Source organism: Nelusetta ayraudi, unplaced genomic scaffold, assembly GCF_046127955.1.
Source record: "Nelusetta ayraudi isolate G7.1 ecotype Tasmania unplaced genomic scaffold, CSIRO-AGI_Nayr_v1 ptg000096l, whole genome shotgun sequence".
Lineage (NCBI taxonomy): Eukaryota > Metazoa > Chordata > Actinopteri > Tetraodontiformes > Monacanthidae > Nelusetta > Nelusetta ayraudi.
The window spans coordinates 401,446-421,040 of NW_027466146.1; the positions used below are offsets into that span (position 1 = coordinate 401,446).

At 46.7% G+C, this 19,595-nt stretch overlaps 2 protein-coding genes and 1 long non-coding RNA gene across 3 annotated transcripts; 2 read left to right on the plus strand and 1 right to left on the minus strand.

The window, feature by feature from the left end:
• Positions 1-129: 129 nt before the first annotated feature.
• On the minus strand, positions 130-5,605 carry snai1a (snail family zinc finger 1a). Its single transcript, XM_076047907.1, has 5 exons — positions 5,587-5,605; positions 4,884-4,946; positions 3,903-4,030; positions 2,779-3,297; positions 130-1,670 (listed from the first exon to the last, which is right to left on the minus strand). The coding sequence occupies exons 3-5, from the start codon at positions 3,976-3,978 to the stop codon at positions 1,486-1,488; spliced, it is 780 nt and encodes a 259-aa protein (XP_075904022.1). The 5' UTR covers positions 3,979-4,030; positions 4,884-4,946; positions 5,587-5,605; the 3' UTR covers positions 130-1,485.
• Positions 4,026-5,246, plus strand: LOC142902646 (uncharacterized). Its single transcript, XR_012929123.1, has 2 exons — positions 4,026-4,743; positions 4,878-5,246. It is a non-coding gene; the product is annotated as an uncharacterized LOC142902646 (long non-coding RNA).
• Positions 5,606-11,198: 5,593 nt separating the features above from the next.
• On the plus strand, positions 11,199-18,067 carry cyld2 (cylindromatosis (turban tumor syndrome) 2). Its single transcript, XM_076047917.1, has 14 exons — positions 11,199-11,353; positions 12,510-13,015; positions 13,135-13,264; positions 13,618-13,898; positions 13,993-14,161; positions 14,257-14,389; positions 15,494-15,598; positions 15,856-15,935; positions 16,048-16,114; positions 16,196-16,328; positions 16,564-16,672; positions 16,779-16,897; positions 17,094-17,298; positions 17,545-18,067. Exons 2-14 carry the CDS (start codon positions 12,581-12,583, stop codon positions 17,748-17,750), a joined length of 2,172 nt encoding a protein of 723 aa, XP_075904032.1. The 5' UTR covers positions 11,199-11,353; positions 12,510-12,580; the 3' UTR covers positions 17,751-18,067.
• Positions 18,068-19,595: the final 1,528 nt, after the last annotated feature.

Sequence of the window (19,595 nt, forward strand, 5' to 3'; positions counted from 1 at the left end):
ACCTCCACGGCGAGCACACACCTCCTGGTTAATGATTAAACACACACACACACACACACTGCAGCCGTTGGGTCAGAGGAGGGACGCGAGCGTCGAGCGCTCCAGTTCAGCTCAAATGATTCGGCCAGATTTAATAAACATAAATTACTTTATTGAAAGAGAATTTCATCAGTTACAACAAACAAGGAAATAAGATGTGAACACACAAGCACGGTACAAAAAAAATCAAAAAGAAAAACAAAACAAAAAAACAATTCTGCACATTGCACTATAAAACACAGCCAGGAAAGTTCAAAATTCATCTTTGTACATGGATCACATCATGTCAGACAACCTTAAAAGCGTAAACCTCGGAAATCTTTGGTCCCAGCCTCGTTGGATTTGTTTGGTGCTTCTCTCCACTAATACTGCAATCGATATTTTTTAAATTCACAAACACTATTTGAGGTAAAAACAAACAAGAGAAAGGCACAGTTTTTTTTTTTGCTTGGTTTCAAAAAATAAAGCTAACACAATATCAAGGCACAAATTTATTGACGTAACAAAATATGGCTTTGGCTAATGGTAATTAACACTGTGGTAACCTTGAGTGCATGGCTCACGCTGTCAGCCGCCTTGCAGTTGGGCTGCAAAGCGAAGCTTGTTTGGAAAAAAAACAAAGAGAAAACAATAATAAATCGCCAACGGAACGTCTCTTCCTATCGCTGAAAAGCATCAGATTAGCGAGGAGGTTTGGATGTGGTCAAAATAAAGGCTTACAAACGACCCCCAACTGGTGGGAGACGACGCACTGATGCCATTCTTTGGTGATGACACACTTCCTCTTTCTTTTTTTTTTTTTCTCCTTAAGCAAACCAAGGGCAGTGGAAGTCACCTGCTGTCAGGCGCCGAAGGTCACGACTGGAGCACCTGTTAGCACCTCGTCTATCTACACCACGGTACCCAGGACAGCTGTGTGTGCTTTTTTGCCTTTATGTGTATTCGTGTGTGTGTGTGTGTGTGTGTGTTTGAAGGCACGCTGAGAGATTTATTCCGCCCACGCACCCCTACCTCTCAGCAGCTGCGTCTGGGGCCGTGATCCTGAGCTGGCCGGCACCGGGACAGAGACAGGAAAGAAACACCTCGTAGCCCCCGATGACTTCACCACATATTTGGTCATTGGAATGGGCACCATAGCAAGAAAAGGCGGGGGAAAAGGAAAAAGGGTGTCGCTCTGCTCTGATTTGGTCCAGCCTTATAACCTGAAGGAAGATGAACGAGAGGAAGGAGGAGGAGAAGGAGGAGAAGAAGACATCCTCCCCGGGACGGTGCAACAGAGAAGATGTGTGATCCAAATGTTGAGGGTTCCCTCAAAGTCTCTTAGGAAAGGAGGCCGTGTGGTGCTCGCTGAGGGCCTGTAGGGTGTAAACCACCAGAGCCGCCACCCTCCACAGCTCTGATTGCCCCCCTCCCCCGCCTTCAGTCCGTCCGTCCGTCCACGTGGCCTCAGACGCCCGAGGCACAGCAGCCGGACGAGCTGTGTTTCTGCAGCAGCGACATGCGGCTGAAGGTGCGAGAGCAGATGCCACACTGGTACTTCTTCACCTCCGCGTGGGTCTGCAGGTGGGCGCGCAGGTTGGAGCGGTCGGCGAAGGCCCGGTTGCAGTGGGGGCAGGAGAAGGGCCGCTCACCTGGGAGGGGGAGAGAAAGAAAGACCAGGGTGGGTGGGGGTGGGGGTGGAGGGGTCATATAACTTATCTGTCACTTCCTTTTCATTTTTTATGTCGGGCTTTTAGCGGCAGTGTGACGGCACTCAGCCGCCTCTGCTCGCACAAAAGGGCTTCCATTAACACCTCACACACTCACACACACACTGAGGACAATGAGGAGGCACATGAGTGGCTGGGGGGCAGATGGGTGTGTGTTGGGGGGGGGGGTCATCTGACTTGATTAGCATGATTCAATCAGAGCCAAATGAGATTAACGCGCTAACAAGTTGCCGAGAGGTCGACTTGATCCTGCGTCCACAACCTGCTGTCTGTCCTCTCCCCACCCCCCCCCACCACCCTCATACCCCCCTGCCCCCCAACCCCACCGGCCAGGTGAGATAAGATGATCAGCAGCCGACTGTGGTCATTGTGGTCGAGCCGTGACACCCAGTGGAGCAGTAATCAATGAGCGCAGAGTCCACGCGGGGCTTCTTCCCTCACGTGACGCCGCCGGCGCCGTCTGCTGATTCAGGGTTTCACTTGATCAAAGCGCTTTGCTGCAGAAGGCCCTGCTCTCAGCAGCCGCTCACATTTAGGAAGATTTAGGAGGAGCGTCCAGCGGTCAGAAAGTTGATTTAATGCCCGTTTTCTGGAGTCCCACTTCATCTCACATCTCACAGCAGCTGTGGATGCCAGGGTTAAAAAAAAATAATCAGAAAAACACCGGCAGAGCCACGTTCTGGGTTGCTGTCGATATAAAGCAGAGCGGCCTGGCTGCCTCACTTTATAAGTATTTTTGAAAAATTACCATAAAAGCCCTTTTACTGGCAAATTAAACGCACAACGGTCGTTTATTTTTAGTGACATTCTTGTGCATCTTGTAATCCCGTGTTATACCGTTTCCGACTCCTCGGAAACAACCCACACGGGGCCTTTAAACGAGGGAGGACTGACTCACACTCAGATGTGCTTTCACAATATCATGGCGTCGCACAAGCTCAATCTGAACTATGAGTCAGGAGGCCAAGCCGAAGGGAGGACACATCACGCCGGTTGGCTGCGAGGCACTGTCTTGTTTTTTGGCGCTCACCTGTGTGCGTGCGGATGTGGCCGCGCAGCAGCCACGGCCTGGAGAAAGCCTTCCCGCAGGTGGTGCACACGCACGGCAGGGTGTGCGAGCGGATGTGCATCTTGAGCGCCCCCAGGCTGGTGTACTCCTTGGGGCAGTGCTTGCAGAGGAAGGCCGGCCTGGTGGCCGTGACGGGCGGCTCCCTCTCCTCCTCCTCCTCCTCCTCCTCCTCCGGGGGGCTGACGTGGGCGATGGTGCCGGTGCACTTCATCCGCTGGCGGGGGGCGTACGTGTGCACGGGCTCCGGGCTGGGGGGGTCCGAGGTGCGGCCCTCGTCCTCCTCGCCGCAGCTGCTGGCGCTGCTGCTGAGGCTGGACGGCGAGCTGAGGTCCAGTGGGCCCGGGATGGAGGTGGGCTCTGTTTGGGACGCAGGCAGGTAGAGGGCAGGCAGCACGCTCAGGTCCCACACCAGGCCCGCCGTGAGGCAGGTGGCGTCGCCCGCCGCCAACTCAGCCAGAGGAAACCTCTCCAGTGAAATGTCTGGAAGGAGGAAGAGCGGAGTGAGATCAATCGCAAGCAGCAACAAAAAAAAAATCAAAAACAAGCAAAAAGCCCTGAACTATACGTCACGATTTGATTGGATTCAACTTCCACCAACTGCACCGATTGTACAACTGTGTTTATTCAGGTGGCACATATCTCATCTTTTTTCTTTATCCTCCTTGTATTTTTTTTTTTTTTTTTTTTTTGCTTCAGTTAACGGGCAGACCGCTGCAGCCATGGGAAGGCTTCATGGGCCGTTTCCTCCCACGTATTCACGACGGCTTGGAACATGAATGGAGCTCTGTGTGGTTGCAGAAAGGGGGGAAAGTGCATCTAACGGGCCCCGACTTGAACGAAGAGCCGTCGGCTGTGCGATTCGAAGTGGCTTCCAAAACGCAAACAGAGCACTGCTTCTGGTGTTTAGAAAAAAGAGTTTGAAAACTATCATCAGAGACATTAAACAAAACAAGTGGAGAAGGGGGGGGGGGGGGGGGGGTGTCTCAACAGCGTTTAGGAAAACAGGTGGTTTCCTCTCGCTGGCGCTCTTACGTAAAGATGCTTTCATAACCCAAATAAGAAATAATAATTAAAAAACAACTCACCATTCTGGCACTCCAGTTCACTGTAGTTGGGCTTCTGTTTGGCGAAGTACTTTTTGACCAAAAAAGACCGAGGCATAGTGTCCCCGTGGCGCTGCGTAAAAGTATCCTGCGGTCCCGACGCGCGGCTTCTACGATAAGTCACAACAAAGTTACAGCAAAGTCCCAGTTACGCTGGTCCTCCAGTAGACACACACAAGATTAAAAAGAAAAAAAAGAAGAAAAAAAAAGGGTGCGAAATATCCTCTTTGGTCCGCAGATCGCTGAGTGGACCTCGGCGGAGCAGCGTGTGGGCGCAGCTTTCACGGAAAATGACTAAACGCTGGTCAACGTTCTGAAATACTGTGACATGGGCGTTAGGGGTGTGCTCGCCCCGAGGGCCCTCCCCAACTCCGATATCACGACTGCAGTGCGCGCAGACGCTCGCATGCTCTCACTCGCTCACTTACTCACACATACACATTGCAGCGACATAAACACGACTTGGCGGCTGCGTTCACACGCACGGAGTCGCCAAGTGGCGACCTGCTGCGCGCAATAAAAGTGCAATTTAACAGTGAGAAAGAAATGGCGAACAATAATCCGCACGCATGTGCGCAAAGACCTCCAGTCTCCCACTTCAACAAGTGCCAGTGAGGTTCCTGCGCAGAGACGCACGTGTTTCTAGTCGTGCTTTAAGTTTTTAAGCAACTACAACAAAAGTTTGACGTCAGACGAGAGTTAACAGTGTTGAAACTACGATTCTACCCTCAATGGCACAAAGGAAATTTCAAGATGAGTTTAAGAAACAAAATCTCGCCGACTTCTTTTCAGGCGATCATCCTAAATTTTGCATCTCGGATGCGTGAGAAATTGTCAAATTGCACACATACACACACACACACACACACCAAACCATATGTCTCAATCTAAATAGAACTGAGCCTGTTGATTGTTGTCGTTTGTTTGTTTTTTGTGTATGTGTGTGTATCGTCACAGGTTTACCTGACCTCCTCCGAGCCTCCACAAACCGTCTGCGGGGCCTCTTCAGTGGAGCAAACACGCCATCTGCTGGAAAGAAAGCAACATTCCATTCTCACCGCCGGTGGAACATTTTTCAAAGCAAGTGGCGTCTTTATAGTCTAGTGGCTTCGTTACAGTCTAACCTATCATAATTGAAAAAGAAAGGGGGGGGGAAAGTGGTGTGACCACGAAAACTATCGGGCCCAAGGGATTCCAATTCTAGAATTCTGACTGAGATCAATGTGAAATTGAACCGGGTGATAGAACAACACACACACACACACACACACACACACACACACACACACACACACACACACACACACACACACACACACACAATAATATTTCCAATAATATGCAGCTGCAGGCTGCAGTTTCAGCCTTCTCTGAATGGCTGACTTTTTTAACCGATAGGGGGCGACATAACTCCTTATATACCGATCGTGTCAAGCTCGCCGGGAGGGGAAAACCCCGACTCAATTGATCAACATCAGTAACAACAAAATACGTGATTAAACAAAAAATATATATAACAGTGGAGGAGAATTATTAAACCGCACGCGGGCGTGTTTTGACTTAAGACCGTAGCACTGACTATTGACTCCTGACTACTTCCGCATTTGAATTAAACGTTTGTGAAGCAAAGATCACTAATAACCGTGTGTAGTCAGCGTGTCACAACCTGAAGGACGATGTCAGCTCTGTCCAATCAACTGACACGAGAGGATTAAATGACACTAACACAGTGCAACTGTGGGAGAAAAAAACTGAACAACGTACCAACTGAGACCGAAATCACTGCGCACGCTCAGTGAGACCAGGGCCTCTGATAGGCGGTTGGCGGCCAGTGGGCGGGACCAGGGGCGGGCTCTGCTTTCGACAGCACCAGTTGGGCGTTTGAAAAATACAAAAACAACGGGCTGCTTTATATAGTAACCATCCGCGGTCCGTCGTTGACCCAAATTAAAGGTTAAAAAAAAAATTAGATGAGGAAAAGAGACTGAATGTGGCACGCGCGCACACCGACAGCAGGTAAGGATGCTGCGAAGCAAACGCTCGCGCACGGAGATTGAGCGTTGAGATCGTGTCGACAATGTCAAAGGCTATTGTGAGGGCTGTTGACATAAGATGATCAGAGGATGCATCGGGATACAATATTGGCTCGGATTTTGAGAATATTAGTCGGTCGTTACTTGGGACACTGGGTGTCACTCTCTTTCTGAGTGCTGGTCTGCAGCTGTATATTCACAATAGCCGCAGCCGATTGATTTGTCTGCACGTCGCATGTTAAAAATGTTTAATTTAAAGAGATGTATTTTATTTTTTGTAACACTATTGATAAATGAGCTCTCTGTGGTTCCGTTATCAGAAAAACAGTAAAACGTTAGTTAATGCTTTACGTGCAAGTTGAAATCATGGATGAAGGCTGCACACAGCTCCCCTTCCTTCAGTAGGTCTGATTTAAAAACGAGCCCCTCCCCCATGTACCAGAGACAGATGGACCCTAACAATAAAAGTCCCAGGGAGTGGGCATCATTATTCAAACCACTGTATAACAAGACATTTTATTGGACGAGCATGGTCAGCTGACCCAGATTGTTTGCATTTTGAAAAAAAAAAAAAAAAAAAAAAGTATGACATCAGGTAGAAGGGATCATTCACTCCCCAAACTGTCAGACGAGGATTAAAGTTTGGTCAGTATGTGAGATGGTTGGTGTGTGGATGGCTGTGTGAGCATGTACTCGCATTGTGTTTAGCAGGTCAAGACTTTTAACAGCCAGTAGAAGCGGCTGATGAACAAAGACCAGCACAAGGGACACACAGAAGCCAAAACCCCTCAGGAGAAGACAAAGAGGAAGCAAGAATGTTTAAGACGATTGCGCGTATGATTTTTGGTGGAGAGGAGGAGCAGCAGGCCACCGAGGACGTCAAACCGAGGGAGGAGGAGGCAGAGGATGAAGAGTGGCTTGTTGTCAGTCATGATGGTGGGTCACAGTGTTTCATTATCAAGTTAATTGCATTGAAATTGCAAATGATTAGGATTCTGATTTTGTAACACAACTTTTCCAGTTAAGCCTCTTCTTTATTAAAAGGGCATAAGCAAGTATTACTGAAATAGTTACATTAAAATAACAAAAATTAAACTTATTATCTGCATCTATTTGTACAAATATGCTGACTAATCATAATCACTGTTTACTGGTGTGTCTTTATCCCAGTCAAGTTATCAGATAAATTTCCCTAGATGTATTTTTTTGTACGTTTCTTCTTAGAGACTTCCTCGTAATTTATTGAAAGTTTAATTTTTGAGAAATTAAATTTAAATTTTTTTTTTAAAACTAACGTCTTTCTCCTTTTATGTCCACAGAAGCAGTTTCAGCAGAGAACAGTGGTCTGGAGAAGACTGACGCTCAAACATCAGCCTCTGCTCCACATGTGGACGCAGTCGCAAACATGGAGACTGAAGTCAGGTGAGCGAACCTTAAAACCTTCATCCTGTGTGCCTGTAAAATGTAATCTGTACTGCTAGAAATACATTCTCTGGCCTCTCACACTCACATACTGTACATGCTTGTGTTTTTAGTGCGTTTGATGCAGAACCTCAGAACCAAACGGGAAGCCCCTCCGGTCGGGCTGCTGCAGCCTCCGTCTCTCAGCTCAAAGCTTTGGCTCAAGCGGCGCCGCTCAGCTTCGGCCCGAAGGGTCGCAGCTGGGTGGAGCGACACCACACTGCCCGAAACGCCATCCAGCGCCAGAACCGCGTTCGCCAAGGAGTCCAGCACAACGTCTTTCACCTCCAGCAGCCGGGACTTCGCAACCTCTGCCACTGAGTGTCGGGTCAGGTGACCAAACCTGGCAAATGGCGGTGGGGAAACATCTCGCACTTACTGGAGTGCACACATGTTCACATTTGTAGTTTTGAAGGATAAATATACATGTTATCCTGATGAAGACGCTTCCTCGCAGCTTCATTCATCCACTGGTACTGTACACAGTATGTACCTGGAAGGAAGATGATTCACCTCATGAAATGAGACGTGCTGTGTTCTTTTGTTTATGTGCATGTGAGATTGAACACGTAGAAGGTAAAAACTTTGCCTATGCAAAAATGTATGTTTGAACATTTGGACATAATGTGATAGTTTTTTCCTTTGACATGTATTTACCTCAATGTAACTAAAGTAAAACCTGTTTTTATACAACAATAAAAGCTGACTTAGCACTTTGATTACTTGTGAAATGACATCACTGTCTGGCAGATCACTCTTGATTATTCTGCATGGATAACTGAGAGAAAGGCAAGATTCATCAACTCTGAATATGTTTTGAGTTAATGCATTACTGCAAAACTGCAGTTTTTTATTATTATTATTATTGAGGGAGATTGATAACGCCTATCATTGAAACAGCACCCTCTGCTGGCCTGGTATTGGATTGCATGAACTTAGGTTCAGAATCTCAGACGTGAGAATACAGTCAGGGTGACTTGAAATGTTATTGAACCTATCATCATGCTCGGGATGATGATGTATTTCTCTCCCCCCTCATTTGCACAACACATGAAGAGCAAATTACCCACAATAATGACAATGAATTGTCGATGAGTCATCAAGTTTGACATGTGTTGCACAACATATGCAGATACGGTGGCTTTTAAGAGGTTTGTACATCTGACATCTTGTCTCCTGATGAGTCAGATAGCGTAAGATGCACATCGATGTGTCTTGTAGCAAATTCCTTCTTTGGTCATTCACTTTCTTCAAGAGTGGATGACATCACCACTGATAAAATGAGGTTGGCAAATTGCATTGTAGCAACACTCAACGAATGGATGACGCTTAATTTATTTATGATGTGTTTATTAGCTTGAATATCGGACTTCAATCATTTTTATCAAGTCAGCAGGAAAAAGCCAGACATGACGTCCTGGAGATGGTGTAGCAGGAAGTAGCTAAGCTAAATGCAGCCTGTATTCATGGGTGAAGGTCATTGCAGCATGTTGAATGTCAGCTGTGGAATCATTAACGATATCAGGGCTGATAATTTGTCCCATTTCTTGTCAGCCAAACAATGGATCCATTAAACAATGACCTTTAAATGTATAGATAGACTTGGTATACAGCTGGTTACTTCACTAAAAACACTCCTAAGTTAAACTTTCAAATTACTGCTGTGGTACTACATTTAAAAGAACTTAGTGCATAAGCAGATAACTGTAAGTGTGTGTAATGGTGTGTGTTGTCAAGTATCTATTAACTTTAGCCCACAAGTTTTGACGTCTAAATCAAGTGTCTCATTTCATTTGATCTAATTTCAAAAGCAGAACGTCTGTCCCATATTTGACGGCCATCCCCTCCGCGTAACAAGGAACTAACCTGTCTGGCATTTCCTGTTTATCGTCTCTCTGCCTTCCCCTAAAGTTAAAGTCAAGCGCCAGTTAGTTAGCCTCATTAAGCACAAGCACTTGGTGTTGGAGGTGATCATCTGGTGATCAGCAGTCAGGTAGAGGTGTGGCTGCCTCATTGCCTGACAAGCTGCGCCCCCACACTGGGATGGCATGAGTCGCATAAGTCGCCCGGCTCGCCTCGCCTCGCCTTGCTGACAATCTTTGTTTTAAATCTCAGATTTTTCTTGCGATTTCTACATTCCTCCAGCTGGAAGCGCAATAATGACGCACTTAGGCGTCACTCTCCAGCCTCAGACTTAATTTACTTTTGCCAGCAAAACACAGTGTAGGTACCATTCTCAACCAATTTGTAGCAATTACTGTACATTAGAATTGGAATTGAAGGGGAAAGTATAGCTTTTAGCATGGCTAACATGGCACTTCTGCAAAGGCAGCAAGAAGACCGGCATTGAAAAGAGGCCTGCATCTCTTGTCATTCACGCCACAGTGGTGCCAGCATGGTTACGTAATAAATGTTTGAATTCCAAATGAAATGAATCCTGAGATGTTTTATTTGTGTTTCAGTTGCTGACCTGTGCTGCGTTTTCCCATGAACAGAAAGAGAACAGCCTCTCCCTGCCTAGCCCGGCACCTGGCCCCTGAGCTCATCATGTCGGCTGTAAGTGTGTCAGCAAGGTGCAAGCGGCAGTCATCGCTCTCATTTCAGATTAGTCACTTTTAATATTAGAAGCTTTACGCAGTGCAAGTAAGTCTAGGTCAACTGAGTTCAGAGGAGAATGTGCAGTTTGTACTTCAGGGCCACAAAGATCAAAAACACAGGAGTTCAGTGATTCCTGATACCAGCGCCGACAACACAACCTTAATTATTGTTCACTTTTATTCCATGAACTCAATAAAATTTACCGTGGTCATATTAGAAATGATTTGTCTCTCCTAGACCACATTATTAATTCTCTGGTACTGTCTTAAGTTACCGTGATGGCCGGGCAACAGAGGGCAGGGCCTCCAGGAAAACACATCTGTATGTAACACAGTCTTCCATAACTCACCTTATTGTTTTCTAGCATGCTTTTTAACGGCTGACACATGCTAGCTAAGTATGCAACATATCACACTGAAGGAAACGGGGACTGTTACGTAAAGGTCGATGAGCAAACAAGATACCACCACCACCATTCATTCCAGCAGAATCACAAGGTAGGCCGTGTCACATGTGTTTGGCCCGCACGCAGACAAACATGTCACTCAAAATGTTGCATTCTGCCTTTTATGGCTCTGCTCTGCATTGCACTGCATATTTGTAGAAATGCAAAGCATTGTGGGGATTTTTTTTAGTTGTATTACAGCATACAATAAAATGAGGTGCACGTAAAAATAACATCTGACAATGACAACGTTGTTTGGATTTTTTTTTTATGAAGTTTTATCCTGCTGCAAATACATCATTTCTTTCTTTTTTTCCTTTTTTTTTTAACAGATAACCTTTGATATTTGGTCATTCTTTTTCACCATTCTGATTCACAAAGATCACAAAAGGATATTGTGGTAAATGTATATTGTTAGACCACGAAATGAAAATTTTGTATCACGGCTGCACGTAAAACTCGTATTATCTCCTATCTCCCATCAAATAGTGACATTTTTGAGTAGGCTATTCACACAATACCGTAGTAGACTAAAGGTTTGCGCATTGACCTGGAATCATTTATTTATTTATTTATTATCGTGATTGTCCAACCTGTTGCTTAACCGATTATCCTACACTTTCTCCGCGGGTGGTGTTTGATTTGCGGGCGTTAAAAAAAAATAATCGGAATTTCAGTGTGCGGGGCGGGGAAGGTGGGCGTTGACGGTCACACGCAGGTCAGTATTTAAACCTGCCTCTCTCTTACACGCACACACACACGCGAGTCGGCCCGCACGCACACCAGTCAGGAGAGAGTGAGCAGAGTTGGAACAAAACACCGACTTCTCAGAGCCAATCAGATAATGGAGCGATAAAGCACCGGTCCTAACTGTCGCGGAGTGACACGGGAAGACTGTGAGTAATACGAAGCTACGTTTTGTATCGTTTTGTATTGCAGATACCGTGTTTTGTAATTCACACATTTAAAGTCAGAGATGTTTTGGGGGATGTGTATATCTAGAACTACCATTGTTAAAAAACAAAACAAAAACAAAAAAACCTTGTATTTTGCCGTTGGAAAAAAATAGAAGACTTTAATGTTTACACAATGTTCCTTTTTTAATTTTTCAAACGTACTTTTTACATAGAAAAAAACAACAACAGTTTACTGTGTTTGCGTTCGAATTTGACGTGGCGTTGCTTTATGATTCTCGCGGTTTCCTCTTCGGGCGGGCGCAGTTTACCACCACATATCTGACGTGCATGTCGTCTGTCGTCTGACACAACACTGTTTACAGTGAACTGTTTCTCCGTGGAATGACATAATAATTCCTGTACAAATTGTCCAGCAGGGCTGGAGAAAAATAGTGCGCACAGTTCCGGGCCACACGAACCCACACATACACCGCACTTTGCCCCCGTGTTCTCTCTGGAATCAGTCACTTTCTGTTTATTCGGGACGCCCGTCTGCGTACGTTTACTCCTTCGATTGCACGGCTTAAATATTTGCCAGCGAAGGGAAAAAGGTCGGTTTCAGCCTTATGCCAGGCAGGGACTCGGAAAGTGTGTCGGGACAGACGGAACTACGTTCCAATCAAGCGTTAACTCGACGGAAAGGATTAGTGTGAGTGTTGAAAGATGTTTTGTGCCGCTGAGAAAGTTGACTCGTGTGTACAGGTCTAGGTTGACTTTTGGGGAGCAACCGGTCAGCAGGTGGATCACCGGAGTTAGTTCAGACCATGGTAGTTCTGTAGTTCTTATGGTTACGGTGGCCGAGAGGTTCAAATGAATAAGGACGGAGACGTCACAGGTTGACAGAAGCCTCGTGCTGAGTGAAAATAGTCAGATTTGTCTTAGAGAGGCAGAAGAAGACGCAGAAAGTTATTTGTATTTTTATATAAACTTTGACGCTTCACTTATTAGCTAAGTAGCAAAGTCTGAGGTTTTTATTTTTTTAAATTTTATAGTTATTCGCTGTGACACTTGTGCTTACATATGTGATACAAGCCGGTATCTGTTTTCTCCGCATCCAAAATTCATGCAGTTTATCGCCTGCTTCACACATCAACAGGCGAATCAGAGCAACGCATTCTTGGACACGGTTCCACAGGCTGCATATCACAGGGATCGCAAGGAGACGCGATGGAGGCCAAGACCGTCGTCAAGGAGAAGTTCTTCATCGTGATCCGCGGGAAGTCACGCAAAGGCTTCTGCCGCGGGTGCATCGGCCGCACCGAGCTGGAGACGGAACACGGGGAGATGACGGGGCTGCTGTACGGCGGCGGCGCCAACGCAGGGCCCCCCAAGAACGGCGGCGTGGTGAGGCGGGAAGACACGTACCCGCTGAGCCGCCACCAGGCCCAGCTGCTGCTCTACATCTCCTCCACCAGCAAGCGGCTGGAGCTGCTGTGCAACGCCCAGCTGTTCTCCGCCATCTGCGAGCTGACGCAGGACGACCTGGTGGTGGTGCGACACAGGAAGGGCTTCCAGCCCGGCCTGGTGAGGAACCTCATGCAGATTGGAAAGAAGGAGAATAAGGACGACCTGCAGATGCTCTGCTTCGAGGTGGAATTCCTGGTAGGTAGAGTCTGCGTTTGGAGAGACTGAACTAAAATACGCCTGCGGTCAAAAGGATTGCGGTGGGCAATTGAGGGGCTTCACCGCAACTGTTTGCCTTTTTTTTTTTTTTTGTGCAGGACTACGACCACAACCTGTCCTCCAAGAAATCGGCCCCTCTTCCGCTGTTCAGCGCCGCCGACATTGTCCAGGTTGTCCCGTCCTCCTCCGGTCCCCAGGGTCTGCGCTGGAAGGAAGGCCAGTATGGCAGTAAGTGACAGGAGTCTAAACTTCTTCCAGAACCAACAGGTGACACTCGGTTCAAGGACGACTCCCCACTGAGCCCCGTGGTTTCATATTTCTTAAGAAATACTTTTGAGCGTGGAGTTGGGTAAGGAGGATGCTGCTCCAGTGCGCAACTGGAAAAACTGGCCCCTCTGTTTCAGAACGTACAACAATCAATTTTGAACAAGGAACGCTCCAGGCTGTCTGCATACCTCCTGTCACCAAGCAGCCTGATGAAGTTTCATGTGATACGAGGCGCAAAAAAAAAGTCATATGACCTTCTTTTTTTGTAAGCCATTAACCTGAACTGTGGCGTAACGTTCATACCTCTGTCGCAGGTCTAAACCGGAAAGCGTTGACGCGTATCAACTCCATGCCAATGATTGGCTCGCACACCCAGCAGCTGCAGCAGCAGCAGCTGCAGCAGCCGCAGCAGCAGGAGCAGAACCGCCTGGAGGGAGCTGTCGTCCAGAAGCAGAGCTCCAGCACCTCCCCGGTTCCCCTGGAGGTGGGCTCCATTGTGGAGGTGGCGTCCAGCTCGGGGGTCACGGTGTACGGCGTGGTGCGGTGGCTGGGGGTCCCCGCGGGGAAGACCGGCGATTGGGCCGGTCTGGAACTGGTAGGTTGGCGGCGGTACCGCCCACATCTCAGCGCTGCTCCGCGGTGTCAGCAGCCCCCCCTCTCACCTCTTCTCCCTGCAACTGTTCTTCCAGGATTACGAGGTGAACGGCTGCACTGACGGCAGCTACGGAGGCCGCAGGTATTTCACCTGCGAGGGCAACAGGGCACTTTTTGTCCCCGTGTCAAAATGCAGCCCCGACAGCAGGTTCATCAGTGGCACGACGGGAAGCGCCAACGCCAAACCCACGCCGCTGCCGCTGGGTGAGACTTACCCTCCAAACCAGCACCCAACCGGTGAATATTCACCTCTTCCCCTCCAAGCCTAACCCTCACTGTGCTTGTTCACCGGCTTTCAGTTCCTCTGTCCGACGACTCGGAGGAGGATGCCCCGCCCATCCCCGAGTCCAAGGCCTTGTCCTTGTTGGTTGGCAGAATGAGAGGGATTCAGGGTCACATCAACTCCTGTTATCTTGATGCAACACTCTTCAGGTGAACGCAGCTCAGCACTCTAGAAAAGAGAATACACATTGACTGAATGCAGCTGTATAAGATGAAACTTTTTGCCTATGTGTGGTCTGCAGAGTTGGTGTGTGTACTGTATATAGCAGGGGTCACCAACCTTTTTGTACTTGAGAGCTACCTCATGGGGACGGGGTCATACGAAGGGCAACCCGTCATATACACTCTCCTGAAATAATACATTTTCTCACAGGGCAAATTAATGATACTCATCAATGTGGAGACACTATTCATGTTCATTTCTCACAATAATTATCCGCAAAGACTTCATGTATATAATCTTTTTATTTTCAAGATATTGTCATTTTCTAAGCTATATAAATCCAAGTATGATTGCAGAAGAATAGCAACAGAATGAAATTCAATTATTTGGAACAGGCCTGCGGGCGACTCATGGGGTCGGTGTTGATGACCCCTGCTATAGATTGTACCATTAAGGCTGAATTCATAAGACTAAGAAGAAAGAGGAGATGAAAGATGTGAAGTACAGACTCCACCACACAGAGTCCGTTGATGTGAGAGCACTTGTGTTAAAATTCAGCAGGACATCAAACAGAACAGCTGACATTTTGTTTTAGGAATTCCTGAAACTTGTACTTAATTCTACCTTCGCCTTGACTTGTAACATTGTGTGCGTGTGTCATGAGTGAGTCCTACCATCAAACAGAAATTTGTCCCCAATGATGTCATGGTGCTGAATTCAAGTATCAAGGAAGAGTGAGTTATTGAAACAGGAAGGGACTGTTCTTGCAAGCGGGCGTGCGTGTTACAAAGCAGCCAGTGTCCAGGTTTTGTCGCCGAGGCAGACAGAGGGGATTATGTTCTTTGAGTTGGAACGTCCTCTTGACTCTTTCATCATCTAAAGCCTTTTGTGTTTTGTACAAAAATAATCCACTCTTTTATTTTTGGGGTAAGTTTACCCAAATGACTCAGACAAAGTGTATGGGTTTAATTTGTTGTGTATTTTTCAGTAACAAAGAACTATGAAATAAGTGTGAAAGACTACTGGAAAATATTGGAAGTGTTTCAACAACAAACGATCATCACTCAAACAGTGTGGTTCTGTCTGCTCAGTTTGTTCAGCTCGTCTCTGACCCTGGACACTATCTGCCAGAGGCCGGCTGAGACGGAACGACCAATCACAGGAACTCTCCGGAAAATAGTCAACCGCTTACGAAGGTACGATCGCGGCTGCGTGTGTTTTTGGGTTTTTTTTTTGGACTTTGCATTCCTTATTTTATCATCTGACTCGCAAAACAAGAGCATGATGACATTCTGAAAAAACTCACAGCTGATAAACAAGCAGTGGTTGCATGAGCGATAGTTACACTTTGCTAAAAAACTACTTTTCATCAGTGTGTCGCTTTGGTGTCAGCAGCCACGCTAGCACAGTGTTGGCGTGTTTACTTCAAGTTGTATGATTTTATATTTTGCAGACAAGGCTTTGTGCCTGCGGAGAGTGTGATGAATTTCCGCAAACAGCTTGGCTGCGAGACGTTTCGAACAGAAGAAAAAGGTGCGCACCTCACATTAAGCGAGCACTGTTCAAAATGCACTCTAAAGGAATAAAAACACAACTTGGACAACACGGCACTGTGAATATTCTAAGTGATCTGTTTTCACTGCAGACCCAGAGGAGTTCATCACAGTCCTGTTCCAGAAGGTGCTCTGCATGGAGCCGCTGCTGAAGCTCCGGTACGATCTTGCGCCGCTCACTGCACAATTCCGTCCAGTCTGGTTCATCGTATGACGTGTGATTAAACCGTTTGCCTGCAGATCGAAAGAGGAAATATCTCAGGGTGCCTACACCTTCCAGATCTTCCTGGAGAAGGAGCAGATGAGAGGCGTGCCCACCGTCCAGCAGCTGCTGGATACGTCTTGTATGTCAGGAGAGCTCAAGTTTGAAGAGGTGAGTGCACTGCCCTGCTTATTTATTTTTTTAACAGAACACGCACTTGTTATGAAAGGCTCTGTGGTATAATTTATTTTATTTTTTTTACCTTGAACTGTGTTTTATCACAAACTGAAGACAGGGATGGAAAATACATGATAGAAAAGACAGACAAAGCTTGATATGGAAAGATCTGAAATGTGTCAACAGTGACCCTCATTTCACGTTTTTTTTTTTTGTAATTTGTCCTCAGGTTCCTTCCTGCCTCATAGTTCAGATGCCCAGATTTGGAAGCAAGTACAAGATGTTTTCTCATATCATTCCCTCCACGGAGCTTGACATCACTGACCTTGTATACAAAGGTAAGGAGTGGACACACTGGTCAGAATTCACAGAGGGTTTGATTTTTAAAAGTGCAGTTTGCTGAGGCGTGGAGTCATCATCATGAATCTCTCCTCCCACTGCCAGCTCCTCGGGAATGCTTCATCTGCGGCAGCCTGGCTCAGTTCGAGTGTCTGCAGTGTCTGACAGATCGCAGGCTGCAGCCAGGGAGGATCAAACAGTATTGTGATGTGTGCAACACACAGGTGAGCCTCCGGGGTGGGGCCCCCGTTCACAGGTCAAAACATCCCACAGTCCAGACTTAAAGTTCCAGAGTGTGAAATTTGGCTTGGTTTACGATTTTTATATTGGTTAAAGCTCAACATACTGCCCATAAAAACAATAACAGTATAAACTTGAAAGTTAAACTAACAAAAACTCCTCCCTTTCCTTCTCTTCAAGGTGCACGGCCATCCCGCCCGGCAGGGCCACCACCCTCGACCTCTGAAGGTGGCAGAAGACGCAGCCTGCCACCACCCGTTACCGAGGCACACCATGCAGCTGTTCGCTGTGCTCTGCATCCAAACCAGCCACTACGTCAGCTTTGTCAAGTACGGCCCTGACCCCCGCTCCTGGATCTTCTTCGACAGCATGGCGGACAGATTTGGTAAGATTGCCGAAGTCCCTCCTGCCGTCTCCTCACGCACACTTGAGGTCGCACAGCTTTGCCTCGTCACCAAACATTTCTGATGTTCGTGCAAAGCGCTGGGCTAGAAGTGGCTACACATGACCAGCCAGCTTTGCTGATAAGGCGGCCTGACCGGCGTTACGATAAAGCCGTGTTGACGTCTGCGGCAGCTCGCTATCTCGTCACGAGTCCATGTCAATTCCTAAGGCCGCTCTTCCTTAACAGGTGATGATCAGCAAGGCTACAACATTCCTAAGATCCGCGCCTGCCCGGAGCTGGGCGACTTCCTGTCCCAGCCGGAGGAGGAGCTGGCCTGCGCTGATCCCTCGCAGACCCCTGAACTGGTGCGCAGGCTCCTCTGTGATTCCTACATGTTTTTATACCAGAGTCCAGACAGGCAGTTTGCCAATCCAGACCATCGGGAGCCCTAAGCGCACGTGAGGAGGAGCACGCGCCGTTCCCATAACATTGCCCTCATAACCTTGAGGCAGGATTTTGTTGCACTCATCCAAATGGAAGGAACTGAACTGGGTGCCTCCAACACAGTTTGGTGGAAACATTAAATCTGTTTTTTGTGGGCTCTCCGCCGTAGCTGATGGTGGAGAGACTCCTCGTTATTGTTGACTTGTGCTTGAGTGTCTTTGTTGTCTCGTGAATTATTTATACCAGTCTGTTTAAAGGAAACTGTAATGAGTAATTTTATTAACTGATTTTAGAAATTAGCAGGCGAATAAACACGTGAAGTTGGTGTGTGCTGCATTATTGTTGTGACTCTGGATTTCCACTTAGCAGAAGCCTTCGAAAGTAGGGAAGGCCTGTGAACTTCCTTGACTCCAGTGCACTAAGATGAAACAAAATAGCTCCATTACTTTCTTTACTTCTACTTTGAGCTTAATTTCAAATGCTCCAGACCAGAGGTTGCCAGACTTTTCACACAGCCCTCTCAAAAAGCTTTAGCTTCTGGCCTGGGACTCCTTTCGCAAACAATGTTACAAAATATGTAAAGAAACATCAACTGTTGGAATGTCCCTTTCTTACTTTTATTTGCTATTAGTACATCTACATAGTAGATTTGTTATGAATAACAATACTATCAACTAACATGTTGGAAATCATGGCCATGGCAGTGTCTTCCACAGCTGGGCTGTCTGTCCAGTTTGTTCTCACTGGGCTAGTTTGTCGAGAAAATCACCTTTATAAATATTGCAAACTGGTACGTCACACACGACGCCATGAACAAGGTTTTTGACTGGCAGGCAATGATACAATATATCAGAAATCATTTTTAAAAACGATTAAACAATAATTGGGGCATACCTGATAATAACAAAAAATAATTTGATTCTATTATTTATTTATTTGCATTTTATTTCTTATCTTTTCTGCGGCCCCCTAGAGCCTCCCGGCAGAGAAGAAACCCGGGGTTAACGAATCTCCCAGCAACGTAATGTTAACCTAAGTTTTTTCCCAATTTTTTTGTAGCTGCTTATTTTTATGTAATTCAAATAAAATTTGAAAAGAATGAAGGGGAAGCTGGCTGCCACTAGTTCCTCATTCCCTGTTTCCTGCTGATTCTGCGGCTTCCAGGCGAAGAAAAGCAAGTTTTTGGTTTGTTTTGTGTTTTGGATTTGAGTTGTGTGGGGTTTCTTTTCACACACACACACACACACACGCGCGCGCGCACAAACACACACGTTTGTAAGGAGGGCCCTCTTGTGGCCACAAACGGAGGCAACAGCAACACTACAACTGGACTCACTTCACAGTCAGACACAGTCATGCAGAGATGTACATGTTTTGCCAGCGTCTATAGAGGTAGACCTCTTAATTCACCCCACTAAGTTTTGCTACCGTGTCTTCTAATTCTCTTTAATGAAAGCACTCTCCCGGTGGCACTAGAAACCTGAATACATTTGAATAACATGCTTGTGGAAAATTCCCAAAGGAATGTACTGCATACACGCTGCACTTTGTTTGCCTGAACTGCGTGAGAGACTCATTGCAGTAGTCAGTGTAAATATTGATTCCACATAATTCAAAAACTATGCACCTTTTATCTTCAGTTGTTCTCCTTTAAAGGTCGCGTTGTGACACATCCAAAGTGACTCAACTCTGAAACATGTGCGATGGGAATGGCTGGGAAAGAAGATTAACGGTCCATCCTCCGAACCTCGATCTGCAAAAGCCTCGAAACGCAAATTATTTAGGATGTTTAACAAAGCAAACATGAAGCTACATGTTGATGCCAGTCATGTAACACACTGCCCGCTCCTCTC